Here is a 21,451-nt window from a genome sequence, read left to right as displayed (position 1 = left end):
CAGCTAAGCGACTCGGCCAGGGCAACCATAGCAGTCTTAAGACCACACAAGATGAAAAATATTATCTACTACAGCCCAGTGCATGGAAATTCATGCACTGGAGGGGGGTCCCTCAGCCCGGCCTGCCCCCTCTCACAGTCCGGGAGCCCTGAGGGGCGGGAGGCGACCCGGTGATCAGGGGAAGGCGACGCCCCATCACACCTCTGCTGCTGCCACTGTTGGCAGCGCAAGTCTCGGGTGGCCCTGGTTACCTGAGCCTCGGGCAGCCCTGGACGGCTGAGGGGACTGGGGGACTCTGGAGGCAGGCACCCCGGCAGGGCTAAGGGGACTGGGCGCCGCCATCTTTGAGGGCGGGGCAGTCAATTAGCATATTCCCTTATTGGCTGTGGGTGCCGCCATTTTTAAGGGTGGGGCAGTCAATTAGCATATTCCCTCTTTATTGGCTGTGGGTGCCGCCATCTTTTGCGACAGCGTGAGAGTCAATTAGCATAGTCCCTCCTTATTAGATAGGATGATAATTACTTTGCATAAAGGTGTGAATGGCTTTAAGTAAAGATTCTTCAAAAGTGACTCACAGCCCTGGCCAGTGCAACGCAGCTGGGTGAGCACCTCCTGTGCACAAAGGATCCGGTTCAGTTCCTGGTCAGGGTACAATCCCTGGTTGGGGTGTGCCCAGCTGATTGCTTTCGCTCTCTCTTGCCCTTCCCCTTTCTCTCTCTCTCTCTCTCTCTTTCTCTCTCTCTCTCTAAAATCAATAAAAATATATTTAAAAAAAATAAAACAGTGGCATGTCATTAAAAAAGTGATCCACAAACCCACAGTTTTCAGTAAACAATGAATAAAATGAAGAGTAAATCCAAGATACAGAAATGACTTTTCATAACTCTGGCCAGAACCCCCAGGACCCTCAAGAAAGGAGGCATGTGTGGGTCTCCCCGCCCCCAGGGAAGTGCGCACCACCACCTCCCTTCCTGCTGGCTCAGTCCATCCTATGCAACAAGCCCTGCCCCCTTTGTGAGCTGGGAGCTCCCTCGCCTTAGGGCAAAGGGCACACTGCTCCCTCCTGACTTCACCTCTCCCTGGTCTCGCTTTCCAACTTCTCTTTTCAAACCTCCAAAATGTCGTCTGCACTCTTACCCCTCCACCTCCTCCTCCCGTTCTCTCGAGCTCACACACACCCTCCTGTACCCCACACTCCACTGCGGGTACCTGGCTAGTAAGCAAGGGCGTGCCACTGCCTGTGGCCATTCTCGTCTCCTCTTACTTCACCCAGCAACAGCATTTCACAGCAGCTCCCTCCCTCCTGGTTTTTTCTTAAATCATGAATGGATGCTAGATTTTCTAAAACGAGATATGTAACATACAATAAACAGCACATACATACGTGTATCATTGAAGACACTTTACAAGCCTGTAAAACCGTCACATCAGTCACGACAATGACCTGCCTCTCTGGAACCATCCAGCCTGGTTCCTGACACCCTTCCATGGCTTTGGAAATACTGCTCTTGAATTCCCTCCTGTTGCAACAATGGCTCCTTCTCTTTTGTTGGTTCCTCATCTCCAATACCCACCTGCCCAGTGTGTCCTGAGCTCAGCCTCAGACCTCCTTTTCCGTTTGTATCACTGGTATCACACTTCGTTTCCTGACTTTAAACACCACCAACATGCCAAAAACCTGCCTGTGACCTGAGCCAGGATGTCTCCTGTAAACCTCAGAATCCTAAATGCAGCTGCCTAATCCACACCTCTCTCCACATGAAGGATGCCAGGAACCTCAAGTCCATCAGCCATGGCAGCTACGGTCCCTAAAACCACTCCCCCGTTTTCCCTTTCATGGTAAATGACAACCGATTCTCCTGGTTGTGCAGCTTAACAAAACACACACACACACATACACACCCTGCAGTGGTTCCGCCTCGCTCTCTCCCTGACGCACCTGATCCACATAACTTCTCATGAGTGTCTGCGTGGGAATGAGGAACCAGCATACTGCAGCTCCGGAGAGCTTTATTTACTTGCTTGCGCATGAGTATTTGGGACATCACACAACTGGATTCAAAACACATCAACAGCACTCTAGCTGGTTTGGCTCAGTGGTTACAGTATCAGCTCACAGACTGCAGGGTCACGGGTTCGATTCCAGTCAAGGGCACGTTCCTCGGTTGCAGGCTCAATCCAGACACATGCGGGAGGCAACCAATGGATGTCCCTCTCTAACATCGATGTTTCTGTTGCTATCCCTCCCTTCCACTCTCTCTAAAAAGCAACGGAAAAAATATCCTCAGGTGAGGATTAACAAAATAAACACACACTTCAGCAGCAAAGCGGGAAAAGTAAATTTGATGTAAGCAAATTTTTAACACTGAATTCTCTGGGTTTATTTGTATTTAACAAAGAGAAGCAAGATGGGGTGGGGCAGAGGGTGTGTGTGTGTGTGTGTGTGTGTGTGTGTGTGTGTGTGTGTGTGTGTGTGTGTGTGGTGATGGTGGTACCTAGAAAAAGAAGAGGAAAAGACTAAGATTTTATCAGTGTCTCCTAGTTCCCAAGCTCTGGCAGGTAGATCACATAGCAGAAAAGGCTGCACAGACTTGAGGAAACTATACCTTAGGGTGCTGGGCTCCCTGCTGACATGCTCAATAGGCCACACTCTGGCTTTCTCATAGGGAGAAATGCATGGATGGGCAGCTGATATTTACACGTCTTATTGTAATTAATGCTGTTAGACTCCTCCCCGTGTGTTTAATGCAAAGCGCCTTTCTGCTTATCTCTGGGAAAGTAGATACAATCTTGTTCCTGGAACTAAAATCAATTAAGAGAATCAGGACTCAGTGACATTACAAGAGCTAAAAACGTGTGAGTCTAAGACAGCAGGGCGCCGCTCTCCCATTGTGCCCCAGCACAATGCCTTGCACAAATGAATTCTCAGGAAACATTTTCTGAATAATAGAAGCAAGAAGCTATCTCTTAGACAAGTGTTTCCTCCAACATTACTTATACTAACTTCTAGCTATAAAGACTTCAAAAATGCAAACTCATCACTAGATTACAAAGCAGGAAGGTGGCACACCATCTCCTAACCTCCCGCCAGCTCCTCCCCCTGGTCAATATTGGCTGGTTCCAGGCGTTCTTCGGTCTTACATCACCATGGCATTACTACTAAATTCTCCCAAATCTTATCTGCAGCCCAGACCTGTCCAACTACTGTCTACTCCATGTCACCTTGGCCACCTCATCACACTCACCTCAACAGCCCAAACATAACTCATCTCCTCCCTGGGCCAGATCGCCTTCTGCAGTCTGATCCCAGGAATCGGCACCATCACCCCGTGCTCGAGCCAGAAACCTAAGACTCTTCCTTGGCCCCTTCCCTCCACCCCCACACACCAAACCTATCTTTGGAGTTTGTAAGTTTACCTCCGTAACCGCCTCCCAGTGCATCCACTGATTTCCCGGTCCACTGCCACCACCACAGCTCAAAGGACCACACTGCTCACCTGTCCCACCACACTGCTCACCTGTCCCACCACACCGCTCACCTGTCCCACCACCACAGCTCAAAGGACCACACTGCTCACCTGTCCCACCACCACAGCTCACCTGTCCCACCGCACCGCTCACCTGTCCCACCTCACCGCTCACCTGTCCCACCGCACCGCTCACCTGTCCCACCGCACCGCTCACCTGTCCCATCGCACCGCTCACCTGTCCCACCGCACCGCTCACCTGTCCCACCTCACCGCTCACCTGTCCCACCACACCACTCACCTGTCCCACCGCACTGTTCACCTGTCCCATCGCTCACCTGTCCCACCACACTACTCACCTGTCCCACCGCCACAGCTCACCTGTCCCACCGCACCGCTCACCTGTCCCACCACACTGCTCACCTGTCCCACCACACCGCTCACCTATCACACCACCACAGCTCACCTGTCCCACCGCACCGCTCACCTGTCCCACCCCACCGCTCACCTGTCCCATCCCACCGCTCACCTGTCCCACCGCACCGCTCACCTGTCCCACCGCCACAGCTCACCTGTCCCATCGCTCACCTGTCCCACCGCACCGCTCACCTGTCCCATCACACTGCTCACCTGTCCCACCACCATAGCTCAAAGGACCACACTGCTCACCTGTCCCATCGCACCACTCACCTGTCCCATCGCACCGCTCACCTGTCCCATCGCATCACTCACCTGTCCCACCACACTGCTCACCTATCCCACCGCCACAGCTCACCTGTCCCACCGCACCGCTCACCTGTCCCATCGCACTGTTCACCTGTCCCATCGCTCACCTGTCCCACCACACTACTCACCTGTCCCACCGCCACAGCTCACCTGTCCCACCGCACCGCTCACCTGTCCCACCACACCGCTCACCTGTCCCACCGCACCGCTCACCTGTCCCATCGCTCACCTGTCCCACCACACCGCTCACCTATCACACCACCACAGCTCACCTGTCCCACCGCACCGCTCACCTGTCCCATCGCACTGTTCACCTGTCCCATCGCTCACCTGTCCCACCACACTACTCACCTGTCCCACCGCCACAGCTCACCTGTCCCACCGCACCGCTCACCTGTCCCACCACACCGCTCACCTGTCCCACCGCACTGTTCACCTGTCCCATCGCTCACCTGTCCCACCACACTACTCACCTGTCCCACCGCCACAGCTCACCTGTCCCACCGCACCGCTCACCTGTCCCACCACACCGCTCACCTGTCCCACCGCACCGCTCACCTGTCCCATCGCTCACCTGTCCCACCCCACCGCTCACCTGTCCCATCACACCGCTCACCTGTCCCACCGCACCGCTCACCTGTCCCACCGCCACAGCTCACCTGTCCCACCGCACCGCTCACCTGTCCCACCGCACCGCTCACCTGTCCCACCGCCACAGCTCACCTGTCCCACCGCACCGCTCACCTGTCCCACAGCACCGCTCACCTGTCCCACCGCACCGCTCACCTGTCCCACCTCACCGCTCACCTGTCCCACCGCCACAGCTCACCTGTCCCACCGCACCGCTCACCTATCCCACCGCCACAGCTCACCTGTCCCACCGCCACAGCTCACCTGTCCCATCGCTCACCTGTCCCACCGCACCGCTCACCTGTCCCATCACACTGCTCACCTGTCCCACCACCATAGCTCAAAGGACCACACTGCTCACCTGTCCCATCGCACCACTCACCTGTCCCATCGCACCGCTCACCTGTCCCATCGCATCACTCACCTGTCCCACCACACTGCTCACCTATCCCACCGCACCGCTCACCTGTCCCACCGCACCGCTCACCTGTCCCATCGCACTGTTCACCTGTCCCATCGCTCACCTGTCCCACCACACTACTCACCTGTCCCACCGCCACAGCTCACCTGTCCCACCGCACCGCTCACCTGTCCCACCACACCGCTCACCTGTCCCACCGCACCGCTCACCTGTCCCACCGCACCGCTCACCTGTCCCATCGCTCACCTGTCCCACCACACCGCTCACCTATCACACCACCACAGCTCACCTGTCCCACCGCACCGCTCACCTGTCCCACCCCACCGCTCACCTGTCCCACCGCACCGCTCACCTGTCCCACCGCCACAGCTCACCTGTCCCACCGCACCGCTCACCTGTCCCACCTCACCGCTCACCTGTCCCACCGCCACAGCTCACCTGTCCCACCGCACCGCTCACCTGTCCCACCTCACCGCTCACCTGTCCCACCGCACCGCTCACCTGTCCCACCGCCACAGCTCACCTGTCCCACCGCACCGCTCACCTGTCCCACCTCACCGCTCACCTGTCCCACCGCCACAGCTCACCTGTCCCACCGCACCGCTCACCTGTCCCACCTCACCGCTCACCTGTCCCACCGCACCGCTCACCTGTCCCACCGCACCGCTCACCTGTCCCACCTCACCGCTCACCTGTCCCACCGCCACAGCTCACCTGTCCCACCGCACCGCTCACCTGTCCCATCGCACCGCTCACCTATCCCACCGCCACAGCTCACCTGTCCCACCGCCACAGCTCACCTGTCCCATCGCTCACCTGTCCCACTGCACCACTCACCTGTCCCATCACACTGCTCACCTGTCCCACCACCATAGCTCAAAGGACCACACTGCTCACCTGTCCCATCGCACCGCTCACCTGTCCCATCGCATCACTCACCTGTCCCACCACACTGCTCACCTGTCCCATCGTTCACCTGTCCCACCACACTACTCACCTGTCCCACCGCCACAGCTCACCTGTCCCATCGCACCGCTCACCTGTCCCATCGCACCGCTCACCTGTCCCACCGCACCGCTCACCTGTCCCACCTCACCGCTCACCTGTCCCATCGCTCACCTGTCCCACAGCAACAATCTCCTACCTGGTCTCCAGCACCCACTAGCCCATCTGATTTTAAAAATGTTCAAAACTCTCTCGTGGTTTCCTATAGCCTCAGAATAAAATCAGGTGTACAAGGTTTTCAGAACCTGGCTGTGGTCGGCGACCTCCACAGTGGCCCCAACAGGTTCCCATACAAGAGAGCAATGGAGGAGGATCCTGAACATACCTCCTCCCACAGACACACCAAGTCTACACTACAGACAAAATTTCCTCTGAAAGAAATCAAAATCTAGGCAAGTGACTCCTATACATCAAGAAAGTGCGGAAAAAACCCATATTGAGACAGATGGGGGAGGCTGAGATAGTCTTCCCATAACGCCAGCCTTGACACCCAACCTTCTCCCGAAGCAGCAAAGGGTTTGAACCCCACACCGGCACCACAACTTTTAGACCCACAACTGAGAGACAAGCCCCAAAAACTTCTTGCTTAGAAAGCCAATGAGGCTTGCAGCCACGAGACCCACAAGGCCATAGCAAACTGAGAAACCGTTCTTAGATCTCCCCAGCCTGGCCAGCTAGCTCAGTTAGAGCGTCGTCCCTATACACCAGGGTTGTGGGTTTGATCCCTGGTCGAGGCACTAAACAATCAATCAATGAATGCATAAATAAGTGGAACAACAAACCGATGCTTCTCTCTCTCTCTCTTTCAAAGAAAAAAAAAAGACTTTCGAAGGCTCATCCACCCCGGAGCCCAGTGCAGAGGCAGCGACTGAAAAGGGCCTGACAGAGGCTTATTTGCTTCGCTTAGAACTCAGCCTAAAGGGCAGGCATCTGATTTAGCACAGGACGAGGGGCCAACACTGACCCTCTCAGGCACGATCACTGGCTCTCCTCCCTCTGCCGGGCTCCATGTCACTAGTATCACATCTGGTGCCACAGTTTTTGCAGCTGCTGCCCAGGGGACACCCCTTGATCTGGTTCTGGTGGCCAACAAGACCTATGTTCATGGTTCCCAAGGACCAACAGAACAGTCCTTCATCAGTCAACCCCCACCACCCCCCCAGGAGGGCTCAGCACAGGGAAGCACAAGATGAGCCTTCAAATGAGACTCCGCAGCTGAGCAGCTTGCTTTAACCTCAGGAGACCTTCAGCTCCAAGCCCAGCGGCGCTGCGCCCGGGCTCCTCCCCAGCAGAGACCCCCGGTTGCAGTCTGTGATTTCTGTACAGTAACAGATAACACACTGCACGTGCTGACTTTTCGGCCTTGATTTCTTTCCGTCCAGTCCCACTCCAGACTTGTCCCTTTCAGGTCCTTAACAAGACTCTGTCCTCTTACCTCAAGGCCTAGCTCATGCTCTCTCTCCTGAAACACTGTTGTCCTCACCTTCCCTTCGCCTGGCTAACCCCTAATCCTCCGTAGCTCCCATCTCTCACTGCTCACACCTTCCCCTTCCTCCCTTCACGATGAACTTTGCTGCCCTTTTCCCAATGCCCAACACCCATTACATTTACTCAACGGCCACCATTCCTGCTAACCTGTAAGATAAACGAGGTTTGTTTCATGTTCCCTATACCCTCAGCTTAGAACTGAGCCGTGCTTAAACAGTACAAATTTGTTGAAAATTAAATGTTCCAAAATGGCTGTCTTGTACTATAGATAGAAATAGAAGCCCTCGCTGGTTTGGCTCAGTGGATAGAGTGTCAGCCTGAGGACTGAAGGGTCCCAGGTTCGATTCTGGTCAAGGGCACATGCCCACCTTGTGGGTTTGATCCCCAGTAGAGGGCGTGCAAGAAACAGCTAATCAATGATTCTCTCTCATCATTGATGTTTCTCTCCACTCTCCCTTCCTCTCTGAAATCAATAAAAAATATTATTTAAAAATAGAAATTACTTATAGAAAAGACAAATAAAATGTCTTCTCAGCCCCTCAGAAGTAGCCTCCACTCTCTGCAAACTCCTGGGAAATAAATAGCTCCACTCAACTTACTGGCATTATGCTCAGAGAAAAACACTGTTAAAAACTGAAATTATAAAGGCTTGAAAACACATGAATACTGGAAAATTGGTCATCATACAAAGTTCCAACTCCCTAAAAACCCAACAGACCAGGAGGGAAAGAAGAACTTTCATTACTGCCTTTGGCTTAGAGTGGATTTTAACTAGCAGGTCCTGGAATAACACTGTCGTCACAAGGCTGAGGAGAGGCAGCAGGAACTTAATCTTGTTTCTGTCCGTGAGCTTGCAGGGAACAGGTTTCTTACACAGGCGGGCCTCAGGTCAGCAGGCTTCACTGGTGTTTTGATGTTAACAAACTGAAGGTGAGATCCTCCACCAGCAAAAAGACCAGTTGCTTAGGGCGGTGGCCCGGAGCCCGGCGCGCTCTGCCCTGTCCCCCACGTTAAGTTCTGTACTGTCCATCCTGATCCTGTTTTTCCTGCCCTCTCGGTGCTGCTTCTCTAGCTTCCAGCTTTTCAGCACAGTGGCTACAAGCAGCTCATGGGCTCTGGAGGTCTACCTGCCTCCAAACCCAACATCTCTCCAGCTGTGAGACGGGGACACATTACTCAACCGCACTTTGGTTTCCTCTTTTAAAAAAATGTTTTTATTGAGTTTTTTAGAGAGAGAGGAAGGGAGAGGGATGGAGAGATAGAAACATCAATGAGAAACATCATCATGGACTGCCTCCTGCACGCCCCCTTCTGGGGATGGAGCCCGAAACCCGGGCAGGTGCCCTGACCGTGACCTCCTGGTCCATAGGTCCAGGCTCAACCACTGAGCACGCTGGCTGGACTCAGTTTCCTCTTTTCTTAAAAAATGGTTAGGTAATAGTTCTTACTTGCTCCGTAGGATGGGAATGAAGATTAGAGGAGGAAACCGTGAACACAATGCATGCTTCACTCAATGTCAGCTGTCAGTCCCCTAGGATTCTAACGTCAACGCGCTGCCTCCATCACCCACGGCTGGGCAGTGCCACGCTCAGCGCCATCCGCCCCGCCGCCCGGCTCGCGCACCGGCCCACCTGCTGCAGCCCGTGGAGGCCGGGGTCCAGCCTTGTCCTCACACCACCCGCCCCGGTGGTGACCGCAGCAGCTGGTAAACCTGGAGGGCACGGGGCTAAGCGACATCCGCAGAGGGGATCTGGGAGCGTAAGACAACAGCACTCCTAGTTCCAATGCCATGTGTCTCCTTCACCGGGGCTGCCCCACCCCCAGGCCGCTCCAGAAATAAACCGAGAAACGCCAGAAACGGCCTCTCCAACATCCGCCCACACCGTCCTCAGCCTCAGGCCGGTAAAACGCGCCGCTGCAGCCACTGGGACGCGGGCGGAGAGCGGCTTGCAGAGCGGGGCCCTGCAGCCGGGCGGCGCCTACCTCGGAGCCGCGGACTCGCCCCGGCCCGCCCGCGCCGCGCCCGCCGGCTGCGCCCGTCGGAGGCCGCGGTCCCGGCGCTGCGCCCCGTCTCGCGGGGAGAAAGCGGCAGAGGCGCGCGGCCAGCGCCATGACCTCCTCGGGACCTGACCCACCGCCCACTTCCGGCCGGCTCTGCTTCCGGCGCACCAATTCCGGCCACGGGTCTGGGTTCCCGGACTTGTGGGCGGGGCGTGCCCGAGTGGGTGGGACTTAGCGCCTTCCGCGCCTGCGCGGTGGCACTGGGGCCCTGAGAATCCCTCGGGCCTCTGACTGGGCTGTGCCTTGGTCCCTGGGTCTGTAGGGGGTTGGACACGGAGCGGGGTCATCGGACCGAACTGGAAGGTCGGGAGATGAGAGATAGGGCTTGTCATTCCCAGCTCTGCTGCCCCCAACGGAGGCCCACGGTGCGGGGGTCCTGGGCAGGCAGGTGCCGAGGGAATGAGAAAGAGCCAGGCCCGCAAGCCGCTCCCTGGAGCTGGGGTGCTGGGTGACTCCTTCCCTGCAGACCCTTCACCACAGAACCTCTGATCCTGAGCCTAGTTCAGAGCCCACGCCTGCAAACGCAGGGCCTGTTACCTGGGGCGCAGGGAAACTTTATGGGCGAGGAGGCAAGACGAGGCTTTAGAAATTAAGTTGCATTTATATAGTCCTTTTACTGCTACTCTGATCATAGTGAATGAACTCGTACTCTCCCCCCCCCCCCCCCACCCACAGGAACACGAGCGCGACAGCAGCGCGTAGCTCTTCCGAGGGAGTGGGCGGCCCTGAAAAGGGCCTTTGGGGGAGCCGGGGCGGGGGATGACAGGGCTCAGCCGCCGAAGCCGTAGAGGGTGCGGCCCTGGCACTTGAGCACGTAGACCACGTCCATGGCCGTGGCCGTCTTGCGCTTGGAGTGCTCCGTGGAGGTGACGGCGTCGCGGACCACGTTCTCCAGGAAGACCTTGAGCACCCATCACGTCTCCTCAGAGATGAGCCCGGAGATGTGCTTGACGCCGCCGCCAGGCGCCGGATGGCGGGCTTGGTGATGCCCTGGATGTTGTGGCACAGCACCTTGCCCAAGCCCTTCCCGCCTTTGCCGCGTCCAGTCATGGTGACCACGGAGAAAACCTGAACTCGTACTCTTATTTCACTTCATTCAACCCCCACCTGTTGTGGAAAGACTGGATCTATGGAGAAACCAAGATGGCAGCATAGGTAAACAATGGAAATTGCTGCCTCACACAACCACTTCAAAAATACAACTAAAAGACAAAACGGACATCATCCAGAACCACAGGAAGGCTGGCTGAGTGAAAATTCTACAACTAGAAGGAAAGAGAAAAGCACACTGAGACTCAGAGGAGGTGCTGAAGTAAAGTGCAGAGGTACGGAGGCGCTCCTGGAAAGGGCTGGCAACTGAGGACACGGTTGTCTTTTTCAATCAGGAGGGAGTCACAAGCTGCCGACTGCTCTGAACTCCAGTTCCGGGCCATTCTCTGGAGAACCAGACTCATACGGAGAGAACTGAACTGTCTGGCATCAGTCGAAACTCGAGGGCCGCTTTCTCTCAGAGGTGCTTGCAGCGATTACCGGGACACTGAGACGCGGGGCCTCTTAGGGTAGGTCTGAGGAGCAGCCATAGATGCTTGATCCGCCCTGTTCATCCCCTGAGACCCCACCCAAGCTGTGCACAGAAGCTTTTTCATATGAAAGGCCTGGCCCTTTGCAATCTGAAAATTAACTAACAACTGCAGCTGGGTCAGAGAGACCCAGAACTTCCAAAAGAAGGCCCAAGGCCCCACAGCAGCTTGCATTGCTTCACAGCTGGGCCTCATCTGGGCATCTCCAAACCCCAAACAAAGAAGAGGAATCTGCAGATCTCTCTATAGCTCCTACTGGGTAGCCTCAGGAAGAGGCTAAATTAGCACCTCCTTAGAGATCCAAGAGCCAGTGTACCCAGTGGTCAGAGTGGGACCATCCAGATTACAACTCCTCAGATCCATAAAGGACACACTGAGGGGACAGACTCAGTGAGCACCAAAGCCCCACTGAAGCAAGTCTTGCCCCAGAAGGGTGTCTCCAGCACAGAAGTTCTCCCACTGTAGACACAGCTGATTCTCACAGCCAATTGGCCTGGAGGTCAATTCCTCCCAGTGATACCTACAACAATCAAGGCTTAACTACAACAAGACTGTGCACAAAGCCCACAAAGGGGTGCACCAAGAGTGTCCACCTCAGGTAATTGGGGAGGCTGAGTCACTGGGCCCTATAGGACACCTAGCACAGAAAGCCACTCTATCAACACAGGAAAGCATAAAAAATGCGGAGACAAAGAAACAGGTCACAAATGGCAGAAATGGAGGAAAGCAAACTACTGGATATAGAGTTCAAAACCACACTTTTAAGGTTTTTCAAGAATTTTCTAGAAACCGCCGATAAATTGAGTAAGACCCTCAAGAAATCTAGTGAGACCCTCGAGGTTATGAAAAAGGACCACCTAGAAATTAAGCATGCACTGACTGAAATAAAGAATATTATACAGACTTCCAACAGCAGACTAGAGGATCCCAAGAATCAAGTCAAAGATTTGAAATACAAAGAAGCAAAAAACACCCAACTGAAAAAACAAAAAGAAAAAAGAATCCAAAAATATGAAGATAGTGTAAGGAGCCTCTGGACAACTTCAAACACATCAACATCCGAATTATGGGGGTGCCAGAAGAAGAGAGAGAGCAAGATATTGAAAACCTATTTGAAGAAATAATGACAGAAAACTTCCCCTACCTGGTGAAAGAAATAGACTTACAAGTCCAGGAAGCGCAGAGAACCCCAAACAAAAGGAATCCAAAGAGGACCACACCAAGACACATCATAATTAAAATGCCAAGAGCAAAAGACAAAGAGAGAATCTTAAAAGCAGCAAGAGAAAAACAGTCAGTTACCTACAAGGGAGTACCCATACGACTGTCAGCTGATTTCTCAACAGAAACTATGCAGGCCAGAAGGGAGTGGCAAGAAATATTCAAAGTGATGAATACCAAGAACCTACAACCAAGATTACTTTACCCAGCAAAGCTATCATTCAGAATTGAAGGTCAGATAAAGAGCTTCACAGTTAAGAAAAAACTAAAGGAGTTCATCACCACCAAACCAGTATTATATGAAATGCTGAAAGGTATCCTTTAAGAAGATATAATAGAATCAGGGGCATAGAAAGGGAGTGGACTGACTATTCTCGGGGGGGAAAGGGGTGTGGGGGTGCAGGAAGAGACTGGACAAAAATCGTACACCTATGGATGAGGATGGGGGGGTAGTAAAGGGCAGAGGGTGGGGTGGGAACTGGGTGGAGGGGAGGTATGGGGGGGAAAAAGAGGAACAACTGTAATAATCTGAACAATAAAGATTTAATTTTAAAAAAGAAAGACTGGATCCATGTGTCTAAAGTTGTATCCCTATGATGGCTCCCTCCCCCATGTCCCTCTAAATCAGCCACATTTCTTTAGGATTTCATCAGTGATTTACTATTTAATTTGTCTTTAAAGTGTGTTTTAAAAATATATAAAGACTCTCTTCCCAACATTTACTGAACCCTAGCCTTTTTTCCCAGAGGGAACCACTTTTACATATTTCTACTGGTAGCTACCACCGTGTTGCTTATGCCACTGGATGCCACCAAAATCCTGAAATCGAGTTTTAGCCAGAATGAAATTTTAATTAAACCTTTTATTTTGAAAAAGAAATAGCTTCTTTGAAAAGTTGCAGGAACTCTAGATTCAGCCATTGTTAATATTTTGTCACACTTGTTTTATCTTTCTTTACATATATTACATGATATCACATAATATTCCTACTATTTTCTGTTGTTGAATCTTTTTTTTTTAAATTAAATCTTTATTGTTCAGATTATTACATTAGTTACTCTTTTTTCCCACCATAACTCCCCTCCACCCAGTTCCAACCCCACCCTCTGCCCTCACTCCCCACCCACTGTCCTCATCCATAGGTGCATGATTGTTGTCTAATCTCTTCACTCACCCCCACACCCCTTTCTCCCCCCCCCAAGAATAGTCAGTCCATTCCCTTTCTATGTCCCTGATTCTATTACAATCACCAGTTCATCAGATTATTTATTCACTTGATTTTTAGATTCACTTGTTGATAGATGTGTATTTGTTGTTCATAATTTGTATCTTTACCTTTTTCTTCTTCTTCCTCTTCTTACAGGATACCTTTCAGCATTTCATATAATACTGGTTTGGTGGTGATGAACTCCTTTAGCTTTTTCTTATCTGTGAAGCTCTTTATCTGGCCTTCACTTCTGAATGACAGCTTTGCTGGATAAAGTAGTCTTGGTTGTAGGTTCTTGGTATTCATCACTTTGAATATTTCTTGCCATTCCCTTCTGGCCTGCAAAGTTTCTGTTGAGAAATCAGCTGACAGTCGTATGGGTACTCCCTTGTAGGTAACTGATTTTCTTTCTCTTGCTGCTTTTAGGATTCTCTCTTTGTCTTTTGCTCTTGGCATTTTAATTATGATGTGTCTTGGTGTGGTCCTCTTTGGATTCCTTTTGTTTGGGGCTCTCTGCGCTTCCTGGACTTGGAAGTCTATTCCTTTCACCAGGTAGGGGAAGTTTTCTGTCATTATTTCTTCAAATAGGTTTTCAATATCTTGCTCTCTCTCATCTTCTGGCACCCCTATAATTCGGATGTTGGTACGCTTGAAGCTGTCCCAGAGGCTCCTTACACTATCTTCATATTTTTGGATTCTTTTTTCATTTTGCTTTTCCGGTTGGGTGTTTTTTGCTTCTTCGTATTTCAAATCTTTGACTTGATCCTTGCGACCCTCTGGTCTGCTGTTGGAAGTCTGTATAATATTCTTTATTTCAGTCAGTGTATGCTTAATTTCTAGTTGGTCCTTTATCACAACATCGAGGGTCTCATTAGATTTCTTGAGGATCTCACTACATTTATCGGCAGTCTTACCAGTCTTTTCGAGGGCTTCTAAACAGTTCTTTAAAGACCTTAAAAGTGTGGTTTTGAACTCTATATCCAACAGTTTGCTTTCCTCCAATTCTGTCGTTTGTGTCCTGTTTCTTTGTCTCGGCATTTTTTATGCTTCGCTGTGTCGATAGAGTGCCTTTCTGTGCTAAGTGTCCCAATTACCTAAGGTAGACACTCTTGGTGCACCCCCTTGTGGGCTTTGTGCACAGTCTTGTTGTGGTTAAGCCTTGATTGTTGTAGTTATCACTGTGAGGAATTGACCTCCAGGTCAATTGGCTGTGAGAATCAGCTGTGTCTGCGGTGGGAGAACTTCTGTGCTGGAGACACCCCTCTGGGGCTAGACTTGCTTCGATGGGGCTTTGGTGCTCACTGAGTCTGCCTCCTGAGTGTGTCTTTTATGGTTCCACGGAGCTTAAAGCTGGATGGTCCCACTCTGACCTCTGGGCTTCCTGGCTCCTGGATCTCTAGGGAGGTGCTAATCTAGCCTTTGCCTGAGGCTATCCAGCAAAAGCCTCCCTGCAGGGCTTGGGCGGGGCGGGTCCCACGGGATCAACAGGGCGGGGTTAGCAATTATGGCTGCTCTCAGTCTTGCCCTCAGAGGCTCTGCTTCTCAGTGTCCCAGTAGTCGCTGCAAGCCCCACGGAGAGAAAGCTGCCCTAGGGTTCTGAGCGATGCCAGACAGTCCCGCTTCTCCCGTATGAGTCTGGGTCCTTAGAGACTCGCCCGGAACTGGAGCTCAGAGCCTGAGACTCCCTCCCGATTGAAAACAACCGTGCCCTCAGCCTCCAGCCCGCTCCACATGCACTCCGAACCTTAGTATTTTACTTCAGCACTGCGCCTCCTCTGAGCCTCGGTATGCTTTTCTCTTTCCTCCTAGTTGTAGAACATCCACTCAGCCAGCTTTCCTGTGGTTCTGGATGATGTCCGTTCCGTCTTTTAGTTGTATTTTTGAAGTGGTTGTTCGAGGCAGCAAACTCCCGTGTTTACCTATGCCGCCATCTTGGTTTCTCCTGTTGTTGAATCTTTTGAGAGTAGATTACACATATGACTATGCCTAGAAACAAAGATGTTCTCATTTAGTCCCCACACAATGATCAATTTTAGGAAATTGACAGAATATTATCTACACTAATAAAAGAGAAACATGGTAATTAGCGTACGACCGCTACCCTTTTCTTGGCTAATCAGTGAGTATATGCAAATTAACTGTCAGCCAAGATGGCGGCCGGCAGCCATGCACTGAAGCGAACATGAGGCTTGCTTGCTTCAGTGACTGCGGACTCCAACATTCCCCGCCTCACTTGCCGGCCTCTCAGCTGCAAGTCTAAGCAACTATGTACTATGTTGCAAATAAGAAGCTAAACAAAACCCCAGAAACCGGCTTTCAGTCAGCCGGGCTTTAGCAACATTGTATCGATGTTTTCAGAGGTGAGGCCTCAGAGCTAAAGCTGGCCCAGAATAAAAAAAGAAAAAAAGGAGCAGTTGGGAGCTTCAGTCACTCGCTTCCGGAAAACAGCCCTCAGCCCCTCACCCAGACTGGCCAGGCACCCCAGTGGGGACCCCCACCCTGATCCAGGACACCCTTCAGGGCAAACCAGCCAGCCCCTACCCATGCACCAGGCCTCTATTCTATATAGTAAAAGGGTAATATGCCTCCCGGCACCGGGATCAGCGTGACAGGGGGCAGCGCCCAAACCCCCTGATCGCCCTGCAGCTCTGTGTGTGACAGGGGGCGGGGCCACAACCTCCCTATCCGCCCTGCTCTGTTCTTGACAGGGGAAGGCGCCCCAATCCCAATTGCCTTGCAGCTCTGTGTTTGACAGGGTGCGGCGCCCCAACCCCCCTCCCCCACGGGCCCTGCTCTGTGTGTGACAGGGTGCAGCACCCCCAACCCCCTGATCCGCCCTGCTCTGTGCATGACAGGGTATGGAGCCCCAACACCCCTGATGGTCCCTGCTCTGTGCGTGACAGGGGGTGGCGCCGCAACCTCCCCATCGACCCTGCCTTGCGTGTGACAGGAGGTGGTGCCCCAACCCCCCAATCGGCCCTACCCTGAGCGTGACTGAGGGTGGCATCGCAACCTCCCAATCCACCCTGCTCTGTGCATGACAGGGCGGCGCCCCAACTCCCCAATCGGCCCTGCTCTAAGCCTGACCAGGGGCTGCACCTGGGGATTGGGCCTGCCCTCTGCCACCCGGAAGCAGGCCTAAGCCAGCAAGTCGTTATCTCCCGAGGGGTCCTAGACTGCGAGAGGGCACAGGCCGGGCTGGGGGACCCCCCCTCCCCCCCGCCCCCGAGTGCACAAATTTTTGTGCACCGGGCCTCTCGTCCTATATAATAAAAGGCTAATATGCAAATTGGTGGAATGGCAGAACAACGGGTTGCTATGACACGCACTCACCACCAGGGGGCAGAAGCTCAATGCAGGAGGTGCCCCCTGATGCTCAGTGCACTCCCACAGGGGAGTGCTGCTCAGCCAGAAGCCAGGCTCACAACTGCTGAGCGCAGTGGTGGTGGCAGAAGCCTCTCCCACCTCCACCTCCGCAGTAGTGCTAAGGATGTCCAACAGCTGTTTTAAGCCATCAGTAGGACATCCCCCAAGGGCTCCTGGACTACAAAAAGGCACAGGCCAGGCTGAAGAACTCTCCCCTCACCCAGTATAAATGTTGTGCACTAGGCCTCTAGTTATTTAATATACGTCTCAAAGCTGCCCTTTATAGCAACTATTTTTTCTCAACTCAGGATCACATCCTGATTACATATTGCATTTAATTGCCATGTGTTTTTAGTCTCTTTAAGTCTGCAGTGTTTTTACTTGACTCCAGGCACACTATCTTTTCTTTCCTCCAAGGAATCTTGGACCTGTCCATATAATATTCTGTCAGAACTCCTTCCCATCCTCCACCCTGCTCTATTATTCCTTACCTAGCTAATTCCTGTTCACGTTTCAGCTCTCAGCCCAAATGTCACTCCAGCAGAGAAGCTTTTCTTGATTCCCCAAATATACTTTCTTTTCCTTTATGGTGCTGATCATGTTTTGTGATTTCATTTTTATACTGTGATTATCTATTAATCAAGTATATTTTGGAGCTGCAGTTGATAAGAGCTGGTAATGTGTGCCTTTGCTGTACTGTAAATTCAATGACATGTGTGATGTTTGTCTTATAACAAGTCTGGCACCATTTCTTCATTAATTCAATACACAGAACCCCTGCAACTCTTCTAGTTGTGAATGAACATTTCCAAATGGAGTATATATTCTAGTTGGGGAAAGATAGTAAGCAAAATAAATAATAAAAGATATAATAGATGATGATAAATATTAAAGTGGAAGACAAACAGGAAGGGGTAAAAGGCATTCCTGTTTCAGCATTGCAGTGCTAACCAGGGTGGCGGCCACAGAAGGCCTCACTGGGGAGACATTTGAATAAAGACCCAAAGAAGAGGGAGTGAACCCTGAAGAAATCTGGGGGCAGAGCATTCCATGTAGAGGGAAAGTGCAAAGGCCTAAACTGAGAAGACAAGTGGCATTTTCCATGAACAGTAAGTCCACTCTAGATAGGGTCCATTGAGCAAAGGTCAATTGATCAAAGGTCAGAGAGAGAAGGTCAGAGAGGTGTTGGGGACCAAGTACTGGAGCACCTGGTAGGCAATTGTTAAGAAGTTGGATTTTCTTTTTATGATTGTGTGTGAAATAACCTAATTAAAATATTAACACATTTCGTACCGCTCAGGAGTTTTCTCGTGTTTCGAGCGCCATCTGTTAAGGGCCGCTCACGAGTGTTCTCATTTTTCACGCCCATGGAAAAAGGAGCGAATCTAGATACTTACGTTAATTTTGTTTGGTCCCTCTTCATAGAGGAAAATGTTTTACGCAGTACCATATGTTTAAAAAGTACTAGGAACTTTAATTGTTTAATTGTTTTTGTAAATAAAAATGTTATAATTATTGAAAAACAACACCTAAAGTGCATTATGATGATTTAAATAACGTACAGTTTGCCCAAAAACATGCGGTCCCTGGCGTATGTCTTAGAGATTTCTATGCAGTACGCAATGTGTTAATTTAGGTCCTTCTGACTGCTTTGAAAAATTGACTGAAGGGGAAAAAGTAGCAATGCAGTTACTAGGGTATTAGAACCATCTAGAAAGAAATAGTGATGGCTTGGACTCAGCTGGAAGATATGAGTGATCAGAGTCTGGATATATTTGAAGGTAGGGTTGACAGAATTAGCTGACAAACCAGACCAGATGGGGGTGGGGTATGAGAGGAGAGAGTCAGAGTCCAAGATGACTTCACACATTTTGACCCAAACAACTGGAAGAATGCTTTGCCATTACTTGAGATAGAGAAGACTGTGGAGGAATAGCTCTGGAAAGATTAGGTTTTATTTGTACATTTACATTCAAAGCCCTTATTAGACATCTGTGGTAGGCAGCCTCCCAGATGGCCAGCGGTGATCCTTTCCTCTTGAGTTTACCTCTTTGTGGAATCCCTCCCACATTTAATCAAGGGTGGTCTGTTTGACCAATAGAAGATGGCAAAGGTGATGGCCTCTGACTTCTGAGGCTAAGTCATAAAAGTCATAGACTTCTGCCTTGATTTTTTGAATTTTCACCCTGGAGGAAGCCAGCAGCCATGCCCTTAGGACACTCAAGCCCTATTGAGAGGACCACGTGGAGAGAAACTGAGGTCTCCCGCCAACACACAGCACCCCTGTGACTTGCAAGCAGGCCACTTTGGGGGTGAATCCTACACCCTGTGCCCTGTGGGATACCTGACTGCAATGCCATCCTACTGATGCACCTGAACCACCGCTAAGCCACTCCTAAACCCCTGAACACAGACGTTATGAGAGGTAATATGACTGTTAGTTTTAAGCCACAAAATTTGTTATAATTAATTGATTTCATGAACATGTCATTCATTTTAACATCCATGAAATTCTCCACCAGGTGTTGAGTCCATACATATTTGTTCTTTGTTTCTTGCACCTTGTTATGCCTGACATAATATGCATTCAATACATTTGAAATAATGGATGACTGAACAGGAATTCAGGTACAAGAGTATGCCATGACAGCACAGCCAAGGGTTCGGTGAGCCTGAGGGGGGGCAACGAAGGATTAAAGAAAAGACAGACAAAGAGAATATAGCTGGGGCTCGGTGGGTCTCCTGTGCCTGGATGAGGCCACAGAGCAGGATCCAGCAGGCAAGCTGAGGCTTTATTTTATAGTCAGAGAAAAACAAGGTAGTGGTCAACATAGTTACAATGTTCTTGTGAGTTTCACTTGTTTTGGCAGCACTTGCTGCATCTCCGACAGCCCATTAGCTACCTAGGAAGGATCTAGGGAGGGCTATAAGGTTAAGCTTAATTATGCTAAGAGGGCTCTGCCCTCTAAGCTGGGACTTGTTTGTGGCTCTGCCACAGGTCAATCCAAGGCTTTAACTCTAGAGCCGCTCCCTACACAAGAGAATTTAGACTATAGCTTGAGCAGCAAGGATAAATATACTTAAACGAGAGTGCTTATTGGGCACTAAAAATACACAACCATTTCCTTATCCGTGCTTCCTCCTATTTTAATGGAGTCAGAGGTCATGAAGGTTAGGTATGAAAATTATGTATTTTGGGAATTGTAAAAATTACAGTTAAATTAGTGGTGCCTGGGGACCTCCATTTAAGTGTAAAAGCATAATCAAGAATGACACAAAAGGTTGTTTTTCCCAAACCTTAGTAATTGCAAAACGAAACACTTCTTCCTCTCCACTACGCTGCAATCACAAAGGCCTGTGTCCACCCCTGCAACCTGCCAGGTCTGCTGCTGCCTTTGCTCTGCCATCATGCCATGGCCCTCAGATCTTCGAATAACTGGCTTTATCTTATTTTTTAGGTCTTAATTCAAATATCACAACCTTAGAACTTCCCTTATCCCTGGTCTAAATAAGCTTCCATTATCCCCAAATCACCCTTTTACTTTCCCCAGCGTCGTTATGGCTACCTGAGATCACCTCATTTGTTTGTAATAACCCAGTTATTATTTGTCTGCCTCTAGGATAGAAGCTTCTACCTGTCGCTAGTTTATCACAAATCTAGAACCATGCATGGCACATCCAGGACGTGCTGAATCCTCGCTTGTACTGATCTGATTTAGTTTTCATTTTCTGGAGTAAAAGTAAAGTTTTTAGTTAGGAAAGTCTACACCTCTTCATTTGTTTCATTTTCCATTTTTCTGTAATTTAAAAAATTATCCTTTGCCCAGTTTTCTATTTTTAAAAAATCCATTTATACTTAAGATACCAACCCTTTCCTTGACTGTCAGCGTTGTATGGCGAATATGTTTCCCCGTGTGTTTGCCTGTTGATTCCGCCCTGTTTTTCTTGGACAGCAGTGCTAATCCAAGTGGAGCGGTGTTTTCCACGGTTTGTTTCGTTGGCAGGGCCTTTGGGGTTAGTTTACTTAGAAACGTGACTTTGGGCAAGGAGGCCAATGACTCAGCGAGCAAAACTCAAGTTTCACAATCATATTTTTTTCTTTTATGAAATGGGGATAATGAATACGTCACAACATTGTGAGGATTAAATGAAACAAAGGATGTACAATGGCTCAGGCAAGGTGCCACTGGAAGTGCCGAGTGAGATGGCCATGCAGACTCTTCCTGGCGCAGGTGGGGTGGGATTTTCTCGCGGTTCGGTTCTTTTATTCTCCAGGGAT

The 21,451-nt window shown here is 50.8% G+C and overlaps 1 protein-coding gene and 1 pseudogene across 3 annotated transcripts in view; both read right to left on the bottom strand.

Annotated features, from left to right (window-relative positions):
* RMDN1 (regulator of microtubule dynamics 1) overlaps positions 1-9,895 on the bottom strand; it is a 46,170-nt gene extending 36,275 nt beyond the window's left edge. Inside the window, exon 1 of one of the 3 annotated variants that reach the window (XM_070392823.1) lies at positions 9,721-9,895. In XM_070392823.1, coding sequence (XP_070248924.1) covers positions 9,721-9,849 — 129 coding nt within the window. In that variant the 5' untranslated portion in view covers positions 9,850-9,895. Of the gene's footprint in view, positions 1-1,209; positions 1,317-9,720 lie in introns of those variants that run through there. The other 2 variants (XM_070392822.1, XM_070392824.1) reach the window with 2 other exon arrangements.
* Positions 9,896-10,567: 672 nt separating this feature from the next.
* Positions 10,568-21,065, bottom strand: LOC138993064 (histone H4-like; annotated as a pseudogene).
* Between the last annotated feature and the right edge of the window lie 386 nt (positions 21,066-21,451).

This window comes from Myotis yumanensis, unplaced genomic scaffold, assembly GCF_028538775.1.
Source record: "Myotis yumanensis isolate MYYU_CA2020_CCGP unplaced genomic scaffold, mMyoYum1.0.hap1 SCAF_15, whole genome shotgun sequence".
Classification (NCBI taxonomy): domain Eukaryota; kingdom Metazoa; phylum Chordata; class Mammalia; order Chiroptera; family Vespertilionidae; genus Myotis; species Myotis yumanensis.
This window is presented reverse-complemented; position numbering and strand designations above follow the sequence as displayed.